This window comes from Syngnathoides biaculeatus, chromosome 18 (genome assembly GCF_019802595.1).
Source record: "Syngnathoides biaculeatus isolate LvHL_M chromosome 18, ASM1980259v1, whole genome shotgun sequence".
NCBI classification, from domain to species: domain Eukaryota; kingdom Metazoa; phylum Chordata; class Actinopteri; order Syngnathiformes; family Syngnathidae; genus Syngnathoides; species Syngnathoides biaculeatus.
The window spans coordinates 19,312,042-19,331,684 of record NC_084657.1 but is presented as its reverse complement, the minus strand read 5'-3'; the positions used below and the strand labels follow the sequence as shown (position 1 = coordinate 19,331,684).

Sequence of the window (19,643 nt, the reverse complement as noted above, 5' to 3'; positions counted from 1 at the left end):
AGCGGAAAAAAGACAAAAACGGGTCACTCATGACAAGTATCTTTTAATATTTATACCTAAGATCTGAATGACTTCAATTGAAGACAGCCTCATTACCAAAGAGCACCGCGTCTTGGAATTTGAAAAAAATCGGGCCATGTTTTATTTCAAATGGAAGCTCTCCTCATCATTCATTCAAAAGTACAATCAGTCCATTACTGCTCTCTGGAGTTTTACCAGGTTTTTTTTTTTTTTTTTTTTTTAAAGGCCTATTACTAAAATGTCTTGGCTGAAATTTGTCGGAAAAAGAGGGGGGCTTACACTTGTGTCTTGTGATGCTAATTTTTCCCCGAGGGCATGTGCATATTAAAAAAAAAAAAAAAAAAAGAAAACATATCAACCACAGCGAAGCATTTACGTGTACAAACCTAATTTTGAGCTCTCAGATGTGGGGAATATTATTTTGATACAAAATTAGTATTGGGAGTTCAAGGTTTTGTCCCTGGTTGAGGTTTCTTGAATTGCATGGTAGGCCTTGTGTGTATTAGCCACAACTGTTCCACACACAAATAACTATTTTGTGTTGATGAAATAAAACATTAGGTCCCATTTGGGTGGTTCTGTCTGCAGCGTAAAAGTAGGAGGCATTACACTGTAAAGAGCAACGGTGGTTTGAGAAGCTCCCCCATGATGCTATAAATGCTTACTTTAACAAAATGTTTCCTCATTAACTTCCCGTCATCAAACAACGTCACGGTCGAATGGTCCTTTCATAAAAACTGTTCTTCTGTTACCTGTACAAAGTTCTTCAACGAGTAAATTGAATTCAAAATATAAAAGTAAAGTTGAATGCCACCCAAAGCAAACATTGGATGTTCTGTATTAAAAGAAATAATGTGACACACGAGGGGCAGGGGGGGACCAGTTGGAGGGTCCAGAGAATGTGCCGAGTTGATCCTCTCAGTCATCCATCCACGGACAGGACTGACTTTGCCCCGCAATCAAATCCCCGCCATATTCAAGTTTTAGAGTCAGGCGTCAGAGTCCTCGCTGCTGTCTCGGCTGATCTCAATCTGCAACGACGGCAGGTTGTCCAGGCGGCTCTTCTTCAACTTGTGGCTGAGGCGCTCTTGCTTCTTCTTGATCATGGCGCCCCAAACCTTCTGCAGCGTTGAGTCGTCGTCTTCCTCGCCTTCCTTCTCCCTCCCCTCCTCTGCTCTCTTTCCTCGGCGTCTCCTGCTACGCCGCGACGACGAGAAAAGTCCCGACGACCCGCTGCTCGGCCTGCGCTCTCCCACCTTTTCGTCTTTGTCACCCAGTCGGCTCCATAGGCTGCCTGTGCCCAATAGTCGGCATTAAAAAAAATTGTCCGTCAAGTAAATTCCCACCCAAACTTAAGACCAGCCAAGAATGTCGATCATTTGTTTCCGTCATTAGAATGCAAACGGGTATAAACTTCAATCGTTCGTTTATTTTCACTCAATTTTACCCACATTTCAAAATTCCATCTATTTTATATACATGCATTCCCAAAACGTGCAAGTTAGGTTCACTGGATACGCCAAATCAGGGGTGCCCAAACTTTTTTTGCCCCATGATTTACATTTCAAGCAGTCAACCTCTCGCGATCTACCTTTTTTGGAGGTGGTGAGGGTCATGATCATGTCTTCGCTTCGAGAGCCCAGAGAACTACCAGTGAGCTAAAATTCTGGGACTCCAACACTGCTTTGCACCAATGCACGCTGATGTACCTTGCATCCCCACATGAGCCAATCTTGCACAACACAACATAATGTCAATTTTTTGTCATTACCCGAGTTTAGTCCAATGACTTGCACTGAAGTGAATCAGCCAGGAGTTCATAATAGCGGCTGACAACCAGCCTCCAGCCCACTTCCAAATGTTCATCAGTGAGGGTGGAACAATACTTAGACTTAATGATCTTCATGTGGGAAAAGGCAAACTCACATAAACAAATGGCGCCAAATAATACCGTCCAAAAGGTTCCACACTTCCTCATGTTGTGGTACTTAAGATCAGTGAGTAAGGTCCAAAACTGCAGTGAGAAACACTCACAATCGCTGATGTACTTCCACATTTGCTGGGTTAAATCCTCAGCCAATGAGTCACAGTGCCGTGTAACTGTACTTCGTGAGAGCTGGAGAGCTTTGATCTCGGAAAGTATTTCTGCCGTATCTTTAAAGGGGAAATCCAGTGCTTTGCAGGACCAGTGTATCCAATAGGTCCGTGATTTCCAACCTTTATAGAGCCAAAGCAAATATTTTACCATAGAAAAATCCCGCGGCACACCAGCAAAGGTAAATGTTACCAAAAATGGATTGATTAATTACTGTATGTACTTCCTGCCATCTAATAGAAGAGGATTTTTTTTTGTTTTGCCTGTCATTGTGTCTCACTGGCATAAATAGATGAATAAAGATACATTATTTCTTGGAATAAATGTTTTTTTACCAATTACATAAAATTGGATAACTTCCCACGCACACGGCACACTAATGTACCCCAGCAGACTGTTTGGGAATCACTGTAAGAGGTCATGTAATATGTACCCTATTTTGACAATGTGACGTTAAATCCTCTCTCATGTAATAGTGTTTTGAGAAGATTTCTTTTAATCAACAATTACGAATTTTCAGGGGCGCTGCCATTTTCGTGAGTCACATGACCTACGCGCGCGGATGCGACGTGTACCGTGCCGCAAAAAAGGCTCGATTACATGGGACACCATGTATGCCCGGCGCTGATTTCTCAGATTTATCCTCATCTGATGAAGAAAGAGCAGTATCAGTTGATCGGGAAGATGGAGGAATACTTCCATACAGATTTGAACCTGTGGCTGTAAATAATGAATTGAATATTCGGATGGTTCTTCGGGGGGGAATGATGCGGAGTCTGACTGCTCGGAGGCCTACGCGCGACATAATTGCGTAAACAAAGGACCCCGGGAGCTCCGGGCTGGCAAGCACGGATGGTTCTTCGGGCGGAAATGACGCGGTGTCTGATGAGCAAGCTCCGGTGGCGGGCCACGAGCCGAAGTTCGACGTCCGGGGAGGCCATTAGCCGAGCTTCGGCGTCCAGGGAGGCCGTTAGCCGAGCTTCATGCGTCAGCTGGTTCCACAATTGCTGCTTTTACCATCTCTGCTTCTTGAAAGGACTTCTTGTTGTTAACGATGACGTGACTCACCCGGAACGGGGGTTTGGTGGCAGGTTTTGCTTTTGAGGTATATGTGAAATATAACTGCTGTGCGGACAACTGGGATTTTACTTTCTTCACTTCTCTCTTTCTCTTCTTTAGTAATCAAATGTTAGATTGACAGATGAGGCATACGCATTCCAAAAATGTCATTGTGAAAAAGTACTCCTCCTCCTGTTCTATACGAAACTGGTCAGTTTTCCTCCTCTTACTAGGTGCAGTTACTCCACTCATTTTTTTAATAGATAACATCGAGAAATAAAAAAAAAAAAATGGAGTTAACTGACTGAGAAGCTTAAGTCTGACATACTTGGAATTGTTGTTCGGGCATGTGTGTGTGTCATCGATTATATACTGTGTGTATCCCTATAAAGTGATGGGATGGATGAAAAACTGCCGTATTGTTTTGTTTTTTTTTTTTTTTTTTTAAACTACGCGATATCATGGCATCTACCAATGCTACCGAGTCGATCGCGATCAATCTATTGAGCACCCCTGCTCGAAATTGTCCTTCAGTGGGAATGTTTTTGTCCCTCAATAGGCTGACAACCAATCAAGGGTGTATCCCACATCTTGCCTCTAAAGCCAGCTGAGATGGCCTTCAGCTTACCCATGACCCAAATGGAGAAAAAAACGATTGATGGATGAAAGCGTGATGTACTCACTCGTCTTTCTGTCTTTGGATGACTTGGATGCGCCGCTTCTGTCCCGGCTGACGATGCCCAGTCGGCGGTGGACGTCACTGATTGGCTCTCTGGTGGGGTGAGGCGCGTCCCTGGGGGAGACGGGGGAGGGGGAGTGCCTTCTTTCTGGGGAGTACCGCCTCTTCCCAAGTCGCTGTCGGACGTCTTTAAAAACATCAACAGTGAAACATCTGTCAGCATACCATACTTATAGCTGTTTATGTTGGGGGGCATGTGCTTGTGACTGCTGTAAATTATTTTTTACCAGTCTCCTAGTCATGTATAATACACATCATTGATTTGTTGGTATCTCTGCTGGCTCAAAACTAAAAGTATTTTGGAAACAGGTAAAAGAAGCATGCCTCAAAGGCTCAGCTGTTCACAAGCAAGGATGGGGCGAGGTTCCCCACGTTGTGAGCACATAGTCCAACAGTGTAAGAAAGTTTGTCAATGTACAATTGCAAAGAATTCAGGGATTTCATCATTTTTGGTCCATAATACAAAAAAAAAAAAAAGAATCTGGAGAAAATCTCTCCACGTAACCAGCTAGGCCGAAAACAAACATTGAATGTGTGTGACCTTCAATCCCTTAGGGGGCACTGCATTATTGTGTAAAGGCTATCATCACATGGACTCAGGAACACTTCAGAAAACCATTTTTAGACATTACAAATGCAATCTGAAACTCTCGAGCAAAGCCATACAATACATCAACAACACCCACGAACGCCGGCGGCTTCTCTGGTTCGGAGCTCATTTGAGATCGAGTGACACAAAGTAGAAGTGTGCTGGGCTCTGACGAGTCCACATTTCAAATTGTTTATGGAAGTTGTAGATGTCCAGAGCATCTGGATTGTTACCAGCGCAAAGTTCAAAAGCTAACATCTGTGATGCTATGGGGGTATGTTCGTGCCCATGGTATGTGAAAGCTGCATATCATTAATGCATTAGTCTAATTACCCAAAAATGATTTGTGGGTCTTTAAAACTGCTGTCTCCACAAGACCAATGCGAATTGCTTTATTAGAATTTCCAGTTTTCATGCATGATACGCCCTGCTCCAGCATTAGTTGCTCCAGGACACATGCCACTGCACTATCAACGGCTGATGTATCCCTCTTGAATATGCCCAACTGCTTCCAGATGGAAAAAGTATTATGTGACTTAAATGTCAAGTGTCGTCAATCGGATGATTTTTGGTATATTATGAATGAAAAACCCACAGCCAATATGGTCCCATGTGTTTTTTCACCCAAAAACATGATTTTGACGTATACAGCTTTTTGTACCTCCCGCCATGAAAATCCTCTCGAGGGATTTGTTTTCGAGAAGAAGCAGGAAGTGACGTACAGGACAGAGGCGCCCCCTAGTGGACTTGTTTGTTTCCATTAGTTTTACCTCCGGGAAGGTAGCTCGTTGTTCCTTCGTGTTAGCCAAAATGCCGGCTCTTTGCATTGCTGGACATTGCTTGAACACTCGGGAGAATGGAATTACTCTTCATAAGTTTGAAAGAGACCCTGTTTGTTGTGAAAAATGGATTGCACGGGTGGAGAGGACGAGAGCTTCGTGGGTTCCAAATAACAGGTAGGTGTGTATACAGCTCCAAAAAAAAAAATAATAGTTTGGGGCCCTCTCTCTCTCATAACGTAGCAAAAGATCCGCGTATGAAATGTGTCGATGTGCGCGTCGCCCAGGCAACGTCTCGATAAGTGTTAATCGCGTACTGCGGCGACTTTGAACATACCCCTAAAAGCAACATAGCTCGGCTCCACCTCCTCCTTATATGCCACCACGGGCGCCGAAACTCAGCCACACTGGCTGAGGCGCCGCGTTCGGCGGTCACATCTTCCGCGAAGGCTGCGCGTCGGGCTTTGTGACGGGGGCGGCTTTGAAGAACCCAGCCGAGAATGCGTTACTCAGTCGCGTGCGCGCATAAAGCGCCCCAGCTCAACTGCGAGCACCCCCCTAAAGCAGCACCGCACGGCTCTGTCATAAGCCACACCAGTCGGCTGCGATGAGCCGCGATGGCTCATCACCGCCGCAGGAGTAGATCGGACATCATCTGAATATGGCTCGAAACAATAGCGTAATATTGCCCAGGAGACTTCACTCGGTTGTGTGGTGTTGTCCTTTTCGAAAAGAGCTTCGGTGTCAGAAGGGGCGTCTGAAAAATGCAAATATCTCAGTTGCTCGGCTTCCATAGTAGCAGGCACTGCGCGTTTTCAACGGCGGAAGTGAGGATGATGTCAAGGACAGACGACGCGACTAATATGGCGACCACTTGGATGTCGCGGGACACTCAATTGCGCAACTTTGTGCATGGATGACGCCCTCTCCGTTCACTTTTTTTTTGTATAGACATTGAAGTGAATACTGTTATATGTATTTTTCATTATTTTCATCATTTAAGAGTGACAGTGTTAATATCTTGCGTACTAACCCTAACCCACCCTAATCCTAACCTTAACCCATCTGAAACCATAAACACTTTATTGAAGGGCATCTCATTCAATCTCTGTAGCCTGCCCTTCCCGTGATACATAAGAGCATTGATTTGACTACATTGTTATGCTATGTCAACGTGAATAGAGGGGCTTAATTCCTACAAAAGTAGTTTTGGCACAATTTAGTGTTATCTTGGTACCAAAGGACTATGTTGAAGTAAAGGGGGGGACAGTGGTCCCTCTGTTCTCGAACACAATCCGCTCTCGGAGGCCGGTTGAAAACCGAAGCGCGTTTTTCCATTACAATGAATGGAATGCGTTCCAAGCCTAAAAAAGCTTTTTTAAAGCAGTTTTTTTTTTTTTAGCTTTTCCTGATAATAAACGGCATAGTAGAAACACATTTATAGTTTAAATACTTTATATACTTAAATCATTTAAGAAATAGATTTTTTTTGCTTAAGATGTATGCTTTAGTAGTAGAGTATCCAGGGGAGTGCATTGCCGTATCTGTAGCGACTCGGCCCCCAGCCCTGTAAACCTTTTTTTTTTATTAACAAAAGTGCAGAATAACTTCAAACAAGCAATAATAAGGGGGGGGGGGCAGAGAAATTTTTTTAATTTGCACAGAAAGTACGTAACAAAAAAAAAATTAACTTGCAACTAGAGGTAGGGTTAATGGAACAAAAGAAAAAAGCAATGAAAAAACAACTTTCAAATATCTTCGGTGAAAAGAAATAATCACATTTAGTTTAGTTTTTTTCTGATGTCTTTTGAGCACCTTCCTGAAGTGGCTCATAACAACGTCATTGAAATTTTGCAGCGCTCTGCAACATTCACCTTTGTTAGGGTGATGGAGTTCTACACAATTATGGCTGTCATTCCATTTAGCACAGATAGCTTTTATATCGGCACTTGAGACATCCTTCCTGCCTTCAGCCTCATCAGCTAACTGCTGCTCGTTTATGAAAATGAGAAGTAACTTTTCGACTTCCTCCAAGATCTGTGGCCTCTGCTTGGTCAACACAGTTGCTCCTTTAGCAACATCACTTGCTATGAGGGCATCCTTATGTTTCAGAATGGTGCTGATCGTCGATTTCACCATGCCATACTTGTTCGATAGCTAAGAAACGCGCTCCCAGATTCGTATTCGGCTATCAAATCCTTCTTGAAGTTGACAGTTTTTACGCATCACTTTCCTTTTTTCAACACCAGCAGTTCTACTTGCCCTCTTTGGAGCCATGATCGGGGGTTAATATGACTCAATTGGTCAAAAGTCACTACTGGGACACGTCCGCATGCAGAGGAGTGTGTGGGTCAACTGGTTACGGCGCGTGCGATACGTCGTTTCAGTTTTTTTCTGGGGTGCGTTCAAAAGCACAATAACAAACTGTCGTGGGTCAGCTGGTCGGGACGTTCGCATACCGATTTTCGTTCGAAAACCAAAGCAATAAAAAAAAAAAAAAATCTCGAAATTTTCGTTAGAAAACCGATTTGTACGAAAATACAGACGTTCGAAAACCGAGGTACCACTGTACATGTATTTCATTGACAAAAATCTAGTCCTTTCAGCCATCTGGTGGCATGCTGGTACCAAAGGACAAAAAGTGAGGGAAGGCGTTTAATTTAGACAAAACTACTGGGCTGCCACCACCTTGCAGCATCTATCGCAAATTATAAACATTACCATCAATAACCAGTAATTTTTTGCAATTTGCTTTTACACTGTCAGCAATGGTTATGTAATGGCGCTCACCTGTCTTGCCACTCTTCACCGCCAGGGTCTGCGGTCTGTGCTGAGACAGCCCCTGTCGCTTCTCCTCGAGCAGCTGCCGCACGTCTGTCACTTTGCTGGGTGATGGGGACTTTGCCCTGCTTTGTGATGCGGACTCTCCCACCCTGTTCCTGCTCAGGACAAGACACTGGATGAACACCGGCTGATGTCACTTCACGTAGACTATAGTGCCACTATTTGTGTACATCAAGATAACTCACTCTACAGGAAATAATGCATGCTAGATCCATTCCAGACCCTACTTGAAATCTAACTTAGTTACTTTAAAAATCAAATAATTTTAAAGCTCCAGTTATTTTGAAAGGAGCAATTTAATTAATTTCTCAAGGCAACTGTGGCAACCTCTCACATCAAATTATGCTGCTACATAGTGATGATGACGATCTGACCTAATGCTCTTCAGCTGGCTCTCCAGCTCGTCAGCATACATCGTCATCTTCTTGCTCTTCTTCGGGGATGGTGTGGAGATCATCTTCAGTTCCAGGTCATAGTCCATCTCATCAGACTCGGACCAGGGCGACGGGGACCGCTCACCCCTGCTACGGGGCCCCATCGGCGGGGGTCGAGAGGACACGGCACCTTTGTCTCCTTTCTCTTTGAATTCTACCACCCGGTCGTCTGAGTCCATGTCCTCATCACCGTAGTCCTCCTCCTCCTCCTCCTCTTCCTCCTCTTCCTTGATAGGCTCCTCAGGGAGATTGACCAGGTCGGCTGAGATGGAGAGAAATCTGTCAGGTGTGGTGTCTTTCCTGGTTTCCTTTAAATGGATGATTCACAACTTAAATATTTTATGTGTATGTTTTTTTTCTTTAATACCAGAGTGTCGATGAGTGTACGGTGGAGTGTGTCCCATGCTGTCGCCAATGAGAGGTTTCTTGCTCTTGATGACATCTCGCTGGATCCGTCGACTGTGGAACCTCCTCTTCCTGGGGGAAAAAAAAAAAAAATAACATTCACACAATCAGTATTACAACTCTCTATTAAGCTTGTGTACTGTGTTCCCCCAACATTCAGGGTAGGCTACTTGTGAAATCACCAACAATATTTGATAGAATAAGCAACAGTTTAGGGAATGATTATTTTAACCCTATCAGTGCAGCAATACATGGAGGCAGACATTCTGACCAGAGTCATATTTTGTGACTCTTCTGCCAAAAAAAGACCAATGTTATTGCATCTCGTGTGACAGTGTGGTACAGATGGTACGTGTACATCCTGCAACCAGTGAGTTCGTATCCCCTCCTGAGCGCATGTCCTCGTCATGTCCCTGGGCAAGACACTTAATCCACAATGCCCATGAATAAATGTGGTTAGATGAATTATTTACTATATATATTGTTTCATACCATCGAGTATTACTAGTACTATTTTATCATTGAAAAAAAAAAAAAAAAAAGTATTTTGTTTTTGGTGGGGCTTGCAGGGACTAAGTCATGCCAACGGGGAAAGATAGTTTCGAGTTACAAGCATGGCCATAATGAAATTACTATTAATCCATCCATCCATTTTCTTCGCAGCTTATCCTCACGAGGGTCGCGGGGAGTACTGGAGCCTATCCCAGCTGCCAACGGGCAGGAGGCGGGGTACACCCTGAACTGGTTGCCAGCCGATCACAGGGCACATAGTCACAAACAGCCGCACTCACAATCACAACTCGGGGCAATTTAGAGTCTCCAATTAATGTTGCATGTTTTTGGGATGTGGGAGGAAACCGGAGTCCCCAGAGAAAACCCACGCAGGCACAGGAAGAACATGCAAACTCAACACAGGCAGGTCCGGGATTGAACCCGGGACCTCAGAACTGTGAGGCCAACGCTTTACCAACTGCGTCACCGTGCTGCCCTAATCAATATTACATATTTCAATTCAAGGTCAAATATACTTGTTCTTTATTTGCTAAGATGTGTCTTCTAATCAGAGATTTAATGGGATTTATTTAATTTAGCAGAGGAGGCACAAGAAGTTACCAAAGACTTGTCGCCATATGCATACATGCAATTTGGGTTAATTTTTTCAAAATCAAATGTCCTGTCAGGTACTGATTTTTAAGGGTAAGGTTATAAGATTAGTCTGCAAGATATTTTACGCATCAGTTACTTGCTGGTTTTCACTTAGTGGCACGGCTGGATTACGATTGAAATTCTGAATGTTGACGAGGTGTTTGGGCCCACCAGGAGTTGCTGAGGATTCCCTTCATGCCTCCATAATTCGGGTTCCCATACTTCATGTAGTATCGACTGCGGCGGGCAGCACCCAGCTCTTTCTTGTCATCTGAAGTTGAACATTATAAAAAGAAAGTCTAGTTTAGTTCTGACATTTGCTCTTTCTTATGTAGTATTGCAGAAAGCTTTACGAGAGACCTTCAGTGGCAAAGCGCAGAAGGATCTGGTTTCCTTTAAAGGGTTTGATGGCAGGACGCGGGTCGTTCCTCAGCAGAGATTCCCTCTCGGCTTGCGACAGGTCATCCCCCTTACATATCAACATAAATATTAATCATAACCATGATCTATTAGCATGTGTTTATGTTCATGTAAAAAGTATATCCTGTCAAGGATATTTCACACTGTATATCAGTTATCAGCCAACAGTGTTGGGGACTAACTAATTACATGTTCCAACATTACATAATTACAAAACTGATGTAGAGTAATCCCCCCGCATCGTTGGTGTTAGCTTTCAGACCCCTCTGATAAGTAAAAATCTGTGATATAGAAAAACCCTTTTTAAATACACCCAAACCATGTTTCCATAATACATATTTATTCTGGCTACTCTCAAACGTGACAGTTTCCCAAATATGACCTTTGAGCACCACCCGGTGGTGCAATCTATTACATTCATTGTTACATTTTTCAACACGGAGAACGTTGGGTTTTGAATATTGTTGCATCTTTATAATTATTTTAGATGGAACATTCAGTTTTCAGGGTTGCTATATGAAGGAAGTCTAAAGTCTAAACTGCACAATTGTCATTAGGTCAACATATTATGGTATGCCTGCTGTCCACATACTGTACAAATACAACAAATCTTTTAATATACATTTACACTTCATCTTGTTGTTGTTTGGTTATTATTAGTCTAAAGATCAAATATTTTCTCTTTTCCAGGGTGAAATTCAAGCTCTTCCAGCATATTGCTAGTACATCATTCAAATGAGGCCTTTACTTAATCACATTGCATATATAATCAAATGTGTCACAATATCAGGAAATATACCTCAACAGTTAATTTTTAAGGACTTTTAAAAGTTTTGATATGGCTAATTATAATAAAAATGAATATTCATGCTCAGATTGTCAGGTAATTTTATCCCAATTCCATGGGATAATGGGGAGGCCTGGATTTATAATACAATTCCTTTCCTATCGTGGAAACATTTATACGCAAGACAGAACACACTGTTATCACTAACCTATGCTCGCACCGTAGTTAAGTAAAAATGTCACAATAATAACGATACTGCGGTATCAAAAGTCCTCAACTACCATTGCTTTCTTGTCTTGGTATAAAATAATCAGCTAATGTGCTGAAAATGTAGTTTTGGGTATACGCATGAATGTTGCTTAGCAGGGTTGCGAGAGTGCTCACTTCCCATCCTGGTTGCACCTGATTGGATTTTTGCAATCATTTTCGTGACATTAAGACCGTGATACAAACAAATCCTGAGGTATGGGTATTGTTATACCCCTATTGTCAAGTCTGAATTTCTGAAAATATTCTCAACACACACACTCAGTTACCTGAGCAGCCTCCACCTTCATCGTGTCCGTCGCTTTCCCATCGCTGTCTTTGGGACTTTCCACACTGCTCTTTTTCCCCACGTCATCCACCTCACCCTCTTCGTCATCATTGTCAACATCGTCGTCTGACCCTTGACTCCGACAACCTGCGATCAAACCTCCCATCAAGACCATTATCCGGACCCTGCTGTCTTCTCTACTGACCTTTGCTGGGCTTGCCCATCTGGTGGACACTTCCAGTATCCGTGGCAACAGTGTGAGGCTCAGGCATTTGGCTGGTGTTGATGAATGCTCTGATGGCCGTGTTGTCATCCAGCCAAACCACATTGCCTGGGGAAACCAACAGGTAGGAATTTAAAGGACTCATATTAACTTTTTATTTGTATACCAAGAGTTAGTGTGATGTGTGTAATGTGAGATTACACAACCAAGTAAATATTTGGTTAATCGCATGCTCACAGGAAGTGTCGTCGATCCACTCGATATGTGCGGGGGGATATTCCTTAAAATACCCAAAGATGTCCTGGGTGCTCATGTCATCGACGCCCGTGACGTGGACGGCCTCCATGCGAATTTTGGGGATAGCTGAAGTCATGTACAGCAGACAAAAAAATTAATTCACCTCAGGAGTTCACCATTCACCCATCCATCCATTTTTGGCACCACTCATATGTCAAAAATGAAAAAAAAAAAAAAAAACATTTAAACAGGGAATATGCTACAAACACCTGTTTGAACTGGATCTTTTTGTGATGGGAAAAAATGAGACCAAGACAATTTAAAAACTTTGTTCATCATTGTGACCTGTAACCTGGACTATAAATATTTTAAAAAAGCGGAGTTATGAGATGTCGCTGTGTTTAGAATTAACCCAGTCACATTCAAACTCATGTTGAACAGAAGTAAGCACACATGCTTTTTACTCAACCCAAATTAAGTAGAGCTTTTCTAATACCTTTTTCCTGACATGTTTTTTCGTTTTCTTGTAGAAACTTAAAGGTTTTACACTAACACCGATTGGTATTCGGAACATAATTCTCTCCACCTTAACTATAGCCCCATTTCCAGCTAAGAAACACAGCTATGCTTTGGGGATGTTTTGCCTCCACCGCGATCATGCTTCAACTCTTGCTCCAGTGTTCTTCTCGTGATGAGCAATGTTGGGTCTGTACAAACATACTTTATGGAAATTATGATCTAAAAGTATAAACTCCCCCACATGCATTTGGGAAACTTTATGGATATTTTTTTTTTAAGACAAGAATTCAGTCTTGCCATCATACCCTATAGCCCAATCAGATTAAAAAGATTGCAGATTGTAATTTAAATCAACTGCCAGGACTTTTCCCCTTTTCATGGAGAATATTGCTTCATGCAAGTGTAATGCTCTTAAACAAAAATTGCCTGGTAAGAAGAAATACCTAGGGACACAAAAGTATACACTGCCTTGATTTGAGCTATTTAAGCTCAGTTGGATGGTACTTTTTTCAGTGTACTTGTCGTCTTACCTTTCTTTACAGCATCTTTATCCAGGAAGATGTTGCGCTGAGTGGCGCTCACCTCACCGCGGAAGTTGAAACGCCTCGCTCGCTCCTCTTTCCTCATGATGGCCACCTAGTGGAAACACAATTAACACATCTATCATCGTTTAACATCTGAGAGTGTGCATTTGTATGAAGCGGTCTTTAAAAATATATGTACAAAACTCCCCACCAACCTTTGAATTGAGATCAATCCCGGTGATGAAAGCTCCAGCTTTGTTCACATACCGCCTGCTGGTATCCTGCAAACAGAGTAAATCACCACTTGTGACACTCAACCACCTGAATCTGACCTGGATGAGAACTTGATCTGCAATCGATAAGAGCCAGAAGAGTGAACTCAAACAATGCAGTACAAACAAGGACAAGCCTCTTCCAAGGCTTCAATTGTAATCAGCAGCTAAATTAATGAGTGACCAAATACACTAGTACATTGTAATTGCAGGTACTGTTTAATTCAAGGAGTAGTAACTCAAAACCTAAGACTTGATATGTCTAAACACGGGTTGATCTTTCATAAACAATTGCTGTCTTTTTTTTTTATTATCATTCACTGAATATAAGTTTGAAATGTCCATACCTCTGTAAAAAAAAAAAAAAAGACCTCATTTCTAATTGAAATTGCACAAACTAATGGACGGCACACCAACAAACAAAAATGTCACATAAAGTAGATACATTAATTGCTGTATGCAGTTACTGCCACCTAATTGAACACCATTCATTTGTTCTGTCACTATTCCTCACTGCCATAAATTCTTTATTTATTGTTAATATATATTGTTTGATCAATTAGATACACAAGTACAGTACATACAGTTAAATGGATTGGTCATTTAAACAGACTCATCCCATCATCTCGTGATGGGATCAGTGTTTTTTTTTTAACTCGCTGATCAGCTCCAAAAATAATTAGATGGAAAAGATGACACGCTGTGGCGACCCCTAACGGGACAAGCCGAAAGAAAAAAGAAGAGCATCAGCTCCAAAAATCCTGATCGTGTAAAGCCAATTAAAAGCATTTAAATTCATCCTAGTGAAGACAGTCGTCCCACACATATCCATCCTCACAAACAGTACGAATAGTAATCATTCAACTCAAACGTGTAACTGTTTATACCAAAGACCATGCGACCAAAGGGAGGCAACCACATGGGAAAAACCCTTCAGAAACAATAAATAATAATACATATACTTGTTGTGAAGAGGACGAATTAATGGAGGTTAGACATCACAACAGAATAGTGTAACAATGCCAAGAAAAATCAGGCGATTGAGCTTTTAAACATGGGAAGAACGCTTAAAGAGCAGATTTCTGATGGGAGTTTGGGGGCAACGCCACAGGATGATGCTAATAGGCAACAAGTGACAGAAACCAGGGACTTCTTTCGCCAGCCGCGTCTACAAGTGATTTAAATACCGCAAAATAAATGCAGTAAATTGATGTTTACAACAGGCAGCGAGTGTTTCTCCGGTTAAGGCAAGGTCAATGCTTGTGCAGGCCGGCAACCCCGCACAGTTGCTCCGGACGCAGAAGACGCCAGCGCCGTGTCTGGTGAGGCCCAACCGCGAACACCTACCGGCAGCAGCTCTTTCAAGGACCGGTTGACGGAGATGTCTTCCGCCTCCAGCTCTCCTTCCTCCACCTCCATGGGTTCGGCCTCGCGGGTACCTCTGTCGGACTCCGAGTCCGACTGAGAGTCGGAGCGGTCGGAGCCGCTGTCCGATTTCACCATTGCCCGTAAGCCTTGCACCGCCGCCATGACACTACTGCGAACAACCACAACGGATTTGCTGCTGCTGCGGTTGGCTGTCCTTCTTCTTCGTTGGTGCGACATGTCGCGTTCAAGAACCGTGGGACAACTATCCGACACGTCCACTTGGACGTAGGTAAACTCCGGTTTTTGAGCAAGGGGTCAATCGTCCGATCGTCCTATCCTGTTCTCGAAGTGCAAAATGTACCAAGTGTTCATTTAATGCTGAAATAATGCCGATCATGTTTCAATGTGAAACGAAAAAGCCAGTGATGGTTCTAGGGGGGCAGTTGTTGCCCTCCAGTGACCCACGGCAATTATACACAAACTGCACGAGTTTCCCTCTTAAATTAGCGTGCAGAATAAAAAGTGGGTGGCATGGCGCAGAGGGGATGTCTATACCTTGCTATTGAAGTGTCATAGTTTTGTAAGCGCAGGTTGCCGTCATTTGCCAGAGTTAAGTTTGGAGCCAATAACAATAAAAACATCTCTTTAACAAGGCCATTGATGAGGAATATCTTGCTTCTCCAGCTTTGTTACATCATAATTATCACTGATCTCGGTTGTCATGTTCCGCCATGTCGCTGCGGTCCCTTTTTTTTTTTTATCTCCCCCAAATCTCAATCAATTAATCAATCAATCATGGTTGACTTTACCTCTCTATTTATTCTATAAATGTTTGTCATGTCATCTTCCGCAGAGGTTAAAAACGACAACCTTATTTTGATTTAGGAGTAGAAAGTACAGATATCTTTTATCAGAGGCAATGTGTAAAAGTTAAAAATAGTCTGAAAAATACTGAAGTACAGATATCTGTAAATGTTACTTCCCGCTCACCACTGGAAGTGCGTAGAACTTTAATAGGTGAATGCTACAATCCTACAAATAATATTCCATCGTGTTTATTGCCATTGAATGACCATAAAAACACATTTCAATGGAACTTTATTGAAGGTTTTTGCCTTGCAGTGTAGCTATTTTACATTTTACTTTTTACAGTGCATTTCGGATTCATGGTAACCAACGGGAACTTTTTCCTTGAAAGAAACACAAATGATAATCTCGATCAGCTTGAACGGACACAGGACAGAAACAAACATGCTACATTTCATCATCCTCTTGATACACAGGAGTGCATTGGAGAGGATGCAGGAAAGTAAGGTATTAGGAATGTTGTGCTTTCAGTGCAAAAAAACAGTACGGTTTTGTAAAAGGCATGTTTAAATCAATGGTGTTCAAACTGAGGTACTCTGGTACCAAGATGGGAGGTCAGAGTACCACAAAAAGCATTTTGCAACAAATTGATGATTGATGTCTCTTACCTATGGGGACCAGCATGCTGATAAAACAAACATCCTTAACCAATTATCCCTTCACATCTAATTTTTCAGCCAATTAAAAGTGCCGATATGACTATCATCCCTGTATGCGTGCAGTTTATTTATCTCTCTCACAATGTTTCCATACCTGGAGTTGTACGGTGAAGGAAGATGAGTTCAGAAAAATATTTGTGGCATGGCTTGACATACTTCAGGTACAACGTTCCATCAGTCACTGCTTTTGCAATCTATAAATGGGTGCCATCTCTCTCGCAATAGTCAATGTGACTGACTGTGATTGCCTTCCACCAAGGTCCTTTCTTGTCATACCTAAATGCAGGGGATTGAATTCAATCTAATTTGTTGAAGTTTCTTTCTTTTAAAAAGGTCATTAATATTTAGGTTGAAAAGTTCCTTGTGGCATTTAAGGGTACACTTTTGTTCAACTTCATTTGCTTCAGTATTATGTGGTTCTTGGAAAAAAAAATTGTTCCCCCGTCAGAGATCCCCAGACCTAAAAAGTTTGAGAAGCCCTCGTTTATACTATACACCAATGGAAATAATCACTCATTTTTGTAGTGCAACATTGTTTTCTATCACTTTTTTTGGTTTTTGATTGAAATGGTAGTTCAGCTTGTGCAAGGTGCATTAAAGTGTCAAACAAGCCGATTCAAAATAAATGGGTACATCTTCAATGTAACTTTGTAACTCTGGGTAGGTGTGGAAATGCCCATCCATCCGTTTTCTCAGCCGCTTATCCTCACGAGGGTTGCGGGAGTGCCAGAGCCTATCCCAGTTGTCAACGGGCAGAAGGCAGAGTACACCCTAAACTGGTTGCCAGCCAGGGCACATGGAGACAAACAGCCGCATTCACAATCACAACTAGGGGCAATTTAGAGTGTCCAATTAATGCATATTTTTGGGATGTGGGAGGAAACCGGAGTACCCGGAAAAAACCCACGCAGGCACGGGGAGAACAGGCCAACTCCACACAGGCGGGTCCGGGACTTATCCCGGGACCTCAGAACTGTGAGGCCAACGCTTTCCATCTGAACCACCGAGCTGCCATGTAGAAATTTATTTTTATTTTTTTCAAATTTGTGATTACAAGTGTTGTTCCAGGACCTACTGTATATTTCATTTATGAATGACAAAAATATGGAATATTATTGCAGGGGAAAATGCTGCATATCATTTTTAGTCAATTATATTCCACACAAAAATAATTTTCGGTGTACACCCTCATTCAGTTGTATCCCTGATTATTTAATCGAATGCATACAGTACATCTATGGCAGTTTTACTGCTCTCAATTTAAGTGTTAGAACAGACTTTTCACTTAAACTGATCAGTTTAGATTCTAAGGTGCTGATACTGCAGTATTTGTGGATTATTGTAAAATGTATTTGAAAAGCAACTGGAAAGAGCTTCAAGAAGAGCAGAGAAATGGAATTTGCTCATCATGGGATCAAATTCTCCCATATTTCCCATAATTCAGTTGGATAGTGTCCTTGCATGATCCTCTCCCCTCGGGATGCAGTGACTCGTATTCAAGCCAGGGTTGCAAAGTCGCTGGTGGCGCTGTGACATCATTGGGGTTATTTCCACCTAACTGACACATTCATTCGCCATTCTCAGGCATTCAGGCGGAATCACAATGTGCGAACCGATCATAATCATAAGTGACGGAGAGGCCAGTTGGGAATGATTGAAGCCACGTTGCACAAGTCTCGGTGCCGACTCATCCTCAACAGCGATGCCGGCCGGTGTTCTGGCTGATGAACTCACTTGAGACTCTGACAACTGAACGAAGAGAGTCAATCTTCAACCCATCAAATCAATGAATTTATTGTAAAATGGCTTGTAAACTATAACCATTTTATAGATTAATGTTCTGTTTATTGAGCTACTGGGAGCTAGAGTAGACTTACTCACGTTTTGTCGTTTTGCCGGAGAGTGATTTGAAATTTTATGGCTGCAGTGCACTTATACTAACATGGAGATGAACTGGCACCCAAGCAAAGGCATGAGTTACTTTGAGTTTTCCACCTCTGAACCTTACTTTCCCTGACATTTTTATGGTAGGTGAATTTTCATGGGCTTGGAAATAGGAGTTGGCCCAGTTGTTGTGCTGATTAATCGAGAAAAGTGCTGAGTGCAATAATTGACTGTCCCTTATATGTACAAATTGTAACTAAAGCTTAATTTAGACCAGTATTCATCAGACAGATATGCCTTTTGTTATTTCATATTGCAAGTATTTGAACACCCTGCTATATTGCAAGTTCTCCCACTTAAAAATCATGGAGGGGTCTGAAATTTTCATCGTAGGTGCATGTCTACTGTGAGAGAGATAATCTAAAAAGAAAGATCCAGAAATCACAATGTATGATTTGATAACAATTTATTTGTGTGATACAGCGGCAAATAAGTATTTGAACACCTGTCTATCAGCAAAAATTCTGATCCTCAGACCTGTAAGTCTGCCTTGAAAATCAGTCAGATTAGACCAAAATGGAACTTTTTGGTCATAATTCTACTAACCGTGTTTGGAGGAAGACAAATGATGAGTTCCATCAAAAGAACACCATCCCTACTGTGAAGCATGGGTGTGGTAGTGTCATGCTTTGGGGGTGTTTTTCTGCACATGGGACAGGACAACTGCACTGTAGTAAGGAGAGGATGACCGCAGCCATGTATTGTGAGATTTTGGGGAACAACCTCTTTCCCTCAGTCAGAGCATTGAAGATGGGTCGTGGCTGGGTCTTTCAACATAACAATGACCCGAAGCACACAGCCAGGAAAACCAAGGAGTCGCTCCGTTAGAAGAATATCAAGGTTCTGACGTGTACTCGCCAGTCTCCAGACCTAAACCCAATAGAAAATCTTTGGAGGGAGCTGAAACTCCGTGTTTCTCAGCGACAGTCCAGAAACCTGTCTGATCTAGAGAAGATCTATGTGGAGGAGTGGGCCAAAGTCCCTCCTGCAGTGTGTGCAAACCTGGTGAACAACTACAGGAAACATTTAACCTCCGTAATTGCAAACAAAGGCTAGTGTACCAGATATTAACATTGGTTTTCTCAGGTGTTCAAATACTTATTTGCAGCTGTACCACATAGATTAATCGTTAAAAAAAAAATCATACATTGTGATTTCTGGATTTTTCTTTTTAGAT

General features: G+C 42.3%; 2 protein-coding genes across 2 annotated transcripts in view; both read right to left on the bottom strand.

The window, feature by feature from the left end:
• Positions 1-69: 69 nt before the first annotated feature.
• On the bottom strand, positions 70-15,256 carry ncbp3 (nuclear cap binding subunit 3). The gene is made up of 13 exons (XM_061802928.1): positions 14,976-15,256; positions 13,572-13,637; positions 13,363-13,468; positions 12,314-12,439; positions 12,059-12,184; positions 11,855-12,000; positions 10,472-10,580; positions 10,283-10,382; positions 8,928-9,037; positions 8,501-8,822; positions 8,073-8,221; positions 3,859-4,041; positions 70-1,315 (listed from the first exon to the last, which is right to left on the bottom strand). Exons 1-13 carry the CDS (start codon positions 15,231-15,233, stop codon positions 1,011-1,013), a joined length of 2,106 nt encoding a protein of 701 aa, XP_061658912.1. The 5' UTR covers positions 15,234-15,256; the 3' UTR covers positions 70-1,010.
• An 859-nt stretch (positions 15,257-16,115) lies between these two features.
• LOC133491894 (rap1 GTPase-activating protein 2-like) overlaps positions 16,116-19,643 on the bottom strand; it is a 31,768-nt gene continuing 28,240 nt past the window's right edge. Inside the window, exon 25 of the mRNA XM_061803605.1 lies at positions 16,116-18,271. The gene's annotated coding sequence lies outside the window, so the exon portion shown is untranslated. The remainder of the gene's footprint in view (positions 18,272-19,643) is intronic.